This window comes from Physeter macrocephalus, chromosome 7, assembly GCF_002837175.3.
Source record: "Physeter macrocephalus isolate SW-GA chromosome 7, ASM283717v5, whole genome shotgun sequence".
Taxonomy (NCBI): Eukaryota; Metazoa; Chordata; class Mammalia; order Artiodactyla; family Physeteridae; genus Physeter; species Physeter macrocephalus.
In genome coordinates, this window is record NC_041220.1 from 101,285,795 (window position 1) to 101,290,561 (window position 4,767).

The 4,767-nt window shown below is 47.7% G+C and overlaps 1 protein-coding gene across 2 annotated transcripts; it reads left to right on the top strand.

Moving 5' to 3' along the window:
- The first annotated feature begins 296 nt into the window (after nucleotides 1–296).
- On the top strand, nucleotides 297–3,381 carry FGFBP1 (fibroblast growth factor binding protein 1). 2 transcript variants are annotated; one of them, XM_007113428.3, is made up of 2 exons: nucleotides 297–419; nucleotides 2,289–3,381. In XM_007113428.3, the coding sequence occupies exon 2, from the start codon at nucleotides 2,309–2,311 to the stop codon at nucleotides 3,020–3,022; it is 714 nt and encodes a 237-aa protein (XP_007113490.1). In that variant the 5' UTR covers nucleotides 297–419; nucleotides 2,289–2,308; the 3' UTR covers nucleotides 3,023–3,381. The 2 variants fall into 2 exon arrangements, with proteins under 2 accessions (XP_007113490.1, XP_007113489.1); XM_007113427.3 differs by having other exon boundaries at nucleotides 298–419; nucleotides 2,285–3,381.
- Nucleotides 3,382–4,767: the final 1,386 nt, after the last annotated feature.

Below are 4,767 nucleotides of genomic sequence, written 5' to 3' on the forward strand. Positions count from 1 at the left end.
ATGAGAATTAAGGGAAAGCTTTGAGTAAAATGGGCCTATTGTTTATAACCTCCCCCACAGATTTTGCTGTTGGGATCCTCATCCCTTCATGGAGGGTCTTTGCAAGGCTGAGCTGTCCTCCTCAACTGGCTGCCAGGGGAAAGGAAAAGGGCTTGGAAGAACCAGGTCTAATGCCATGCATGTAACCCGCCTCCCACAGGATTACACCAACCACTTTCCCTGCAGGAACTGGCTCTCTCTGAAGGGGTGTGGCTGGGAGGAGTGTCAATAAAGCTACACAAGTATATGAGCTGTAAAAACCCTGCTGCCTGGGCTCTTATATAAAGGGCCTTCACTGCCTCACTTCAGATGAGACAGCAGTAAGCCTTCAAGCTCCCTTTCACATCTGGATCGTACTGGACCTGCAAACTCAGAACAAGGTAAGAGCCTGGCTTTCTTAAGAGTTTCATTACCTGTCCCCCTTCCAGCTCCCGTGAGGACCTCAGGTTCCTGGAGCCTGGATCCCCTCACGGACACGTGGGGACTGAGTCCCAATGCCGTGAGGAATGAGTGGGTCTTTATCGAATATCCCTAGCTCCCATCCCAACTTCATTTCGGAAGCTCACAGTTTGTGACTGTCTCCCCTTTATCAGTCCTAAAGAGAGGCCATATGCCCAGGGTAGAATGAGATCAGACCTAGACCTGCCAATTTTTTTTTTTTTTTTTTTTTTTTTTTTTGCGGTACGCGGGCCTCTCACTGTTGTGGCCCCTCCCGTTGCGGAGCACAGGCTCCGGACGCGCAGGCTCAGCGGCCATGGCTCACGGGCCCAGCCGCTCCGCGGCACGTGGGATCTTCCCGGACCGGGGCACGAACCCTCGTCCCCTGCATCGGCAGGCGGACTCTCAACCACTGCGCCACCAGGGAAGCCCTAGACCTGCCTCTTTTTAAACAAAATTCTGTAATCTTTTCAAATGGAGCACTGATAACATGAGTTATCATCATAAATTAAGCCAAACCAAATGAGTTGTTCATAATTGCTTTTTTATTTCTTGCCAATATTTTCTGAAAGGCAGAGTAAGGTGAAGGCAAGAGGTATTCAATGAGGGAGGGGTGATATAAAGGACCAGAGAGAGAAGTTCTGGCTGCCTGTCTCAGCTTTGTCACTTGCCCACTATGGGACCTTGAGCAATTTATTTACCAGTCTGAACCTTAACTGTCGCATCTGTTACCTGGTGGTGATGGATTATTACCTACCAGGAAGGGCTCTTGTACTAATTAACAAGGTGAGAATGAAATACGGGTCAAGTGCTCTGGCACATAGTCGGTGTCAAATAGAAATGCTAATTCTCTTCTTTGAAATGTGGTTTTTGTTACCCACCTGATAAAATCTATGCAGTTTAATGTAGCAGTTAAGGTCATCCTATTTATTAAATGATTCATTTTTAAGAGCATTGATTGAGGACTTTCTCTATGCTAAGCACAGTGCCTCAACAGTCTAAATGCTCTGATAGAAATTCACCTCTATTCCCCTGGTTCGCTTTGCCCAGTCAATTTGGATGACCTACCCCTCCTTCATGCCTTTCCTTAGGCTCTTACTGAATCCCAAATACCCCTCCTCACAAACCCACCCATCTCAGAATGTCCAAGCCTCATGCGTGTTTAACCTTGGGTCAAGCATCACCTTTCATGTCACTTACCATGTCCTTTCTCATTGTGTGGTCATCTGAGTCCATGTAGGACAATGAGATAGAAATTCAGTCCACTGCAGCTGGAAGAGAGTTGACAATTATCTCATCCAGCATCTTGATTTCCAGATAAAGGAGCTGAGACCCAGAGGCGGAGAGTGACTTGCCCAAGATCAAGTTGGGGACACAGTTGGGACAGACTCCTGATCGATGCTATTTAGAATCCCCAAAGAGTTGCCTCTAAGTTTTTAAGATGTGAGACTTTCCTATTCACCTTGATAAATTCAACATCTAGTCTAGTGCACGGCCAGTAGTAGGTGCCCCACGAATGTTTACTGACTGGTGAATGAAGGAGTGAGGAGTAACTGAGTGGATGAGAGTTAATGAGGTTCAGAGGGTGGGGAAGAATGAATGAAGAGTAGGAAGTTTCTGACATTCAAGACTCAAGTCAAGCAGACATGCGAATACACAGGCTGCTTGTCTACTAAGTCCAGGAAATAGAAGGTTCCTTGATCTCACTCCGAAGCAGGCAGCCACGTGTCAGGCTGGAGGGAGGGTCATCTCGCAGCCTAGTGCTGCTGAACTGCTGCCCAGTACTGACTCACCTGCCTTTTGTCAGACAGGTTCCCACCAAGCTGAAGCCATGAGGATCCACAGCCTCGCCCTGCTCTCCTTCCTCCTTCTGGCTGCTCCGATGCTCTCGGTGGAGGCCAAAAAGGAAGGGAGGAATAGACAGGGCAGCAAAGTCAGCACAGGTAAACTGCATACTCTAGGCGCGCCCCAGACTGAACCAAGCAGCCAGCCACCCAAGCGCCTGACCAAAGGCAAGTTCGTCACCCAAGACCATGCCGACTGCAGATGGGTGGTGACCAAGCAGGAGGAGGGCATTGCCCTGAAGGTCGAGTGCACCCGACAAGACAACGAGTTTTCCTGTTTCTTCACCGGCAATCCAACCTCATGCCTAGAATCAGACAAAAAGAATGCCTACTGGAAACAAATTGGCCGGAATCTGCGTTCGCAGAAGGTCATCTGTGGTGATGCCAAGAGCATCCTGAAGACCAGGGTGTGCAGAAAGAAGTTTCCGGAATCCAATCTCAAGCTGGTTAACTCCACTCTGATTAGGATCAAGAAACTCAGCCAGGAGTTAACGGAGCCCTCTCCCAAGGAGCAGAGCAAGGTCAAAGTGACCACCCCCATCAGCCCAGCAAAGACCCAGACCATGAACACCAAAGATCCTGAGTGTGTGGAAGACCCAGACTTGGTAAACCAGAGGAAGACGGCCCTGGAGTACTGTGGGGAGTCCTGGAGCTCTTTCTGCAATTTCTTCATGTCCATGGTACAGGGAAGTTCATGCTAACGAGGTCAAAAGGGAAGAGAGTCCACATTAGGAGGTGTCATGTCAAAGCCCTTGCATATGCTGTAAAGATCTCCCAGTTCCCTGTAAGATGAACATTTGTGCTGTAGGAGTGCAATGGATTATTTAAACAGATTTTATAATTTTTGTTTCTGTATTTTGGAATTTGTTTTATATTCATTTCCTTACATGTGATTTTAAGAGGCTGTTGACCTCTGCCTGTTCCCATGGCCCACAAAGCTATGTTTCTATGAGCAGTAAGGACCAGTCTTTGAGCTGAATGAGTCAGAGTGATGATTTCAGGGCAATGCTCTTTCTGCCCAATTACCAAATGTAATAAAGCTCTGTGCGTTTTTCAGGAATATGTTCAACCATTGTTTGGTTTCTCTATGTTGGTTCCAATAAACTCATAAACTGGTCCTCATATATCAGTAGAAAAAAATCCTGTTCACCGCTCATCCCAAATCATCCCATAAGGTGGCCCATTCCTGAATCCCTATCTTCATACTTTCATGCTTTGGTCTGTGGTATTTGATACTTACTGAACTGATTTCAAGTGGGACACCTGGAGTATAATGTGATGAAGACACCTGTCAGCGGCTCCCAGACGGTAAGAGGGGAGGCAGGATTTGAACCCAGGCTAGAGGAACACCCTCCACTGATTCAAGTCCGGGCTGCTCATGACCACTCGCCATATGTGGGACTACTGACCTCGGGGAGCTCATTTCAGGCCGGGGGGAGATGGGTCTAGGTAAGTACAGTGCCCTGAGATGAAGACTCCAACACAGGGAGAAAGGCAGGGTGTAAAACCAGAGAGAAGAAGCAGAAACTTCTGGAAGATCTCAGGTTGAGCTTCACAGAAGAGGTGATACTGGAGTTGGAATTTGGAGAGAGTACCTTTAGGTAGGAAATGGGCAGAATAGAGGCACATTAGGCAGATGACAGATGTATGAAAGCAAAGAGATGAGAAAAATCCTAAAAGATGGGAAAGGCCACATGCGTAGAAGGTGGTGGGATGCAGGGGTGACATTGCTGTTAGTCATTTACATGTTAGTCTGAAAGATCTCAGAGAGTTTGAATTCAAGAGCTGGGGAGAGAGAAGGATGTAGCCCCAGTGTCATGTCACAATTCCACAATGAACAAAAAGTGAGGAACAGAAGTTGGTAAAAGTACTGTTCCCTGGAGTCTTTATAGAGTTGATGTCAGGGAGGAATGGCAGATGGGGTGAAAGAGGGGCCTCCTACACTCACCAGCCTACAAGGACCTACATGGAGGGTTGTCAGTGACCACCCAGAGTGTGACAGCCTCAGAGTACGTTTCGATATCATCCTCAACATCATCAACACTAATAGTTCTCTCTCACTCGCTATGCACCAGGCTCTGTGCTAAGCACTTTCCATGGAGTATGGGTGCATTCATTCATTCACTCATTCACTCAGCACATAATTCATTGTACATCAACTCTGCCAGCCCCTGTCCTAGGGGCTGGAGAGAGAGTAGTGCACCAGGGATGAATGCTCTGCCTCCATGGAGCTACCAGTGGGGAAAGAGACCGAACACTCACAAATATACAAGTGACAGAGAGGAAAAGTCAAGGAGGAGAAAGGGGTGAAAGTGATGGATGGTCACCAGCCTTAGATGAGATGGTCAAGGGAGGCCTCTCGGTGGAGGTGACTTTTGAGATCAGACCCAAATGCAGTGAGGAATCAAGCCAGGTGACTATGTGGAGTAAGAATGTTCTAAACAGT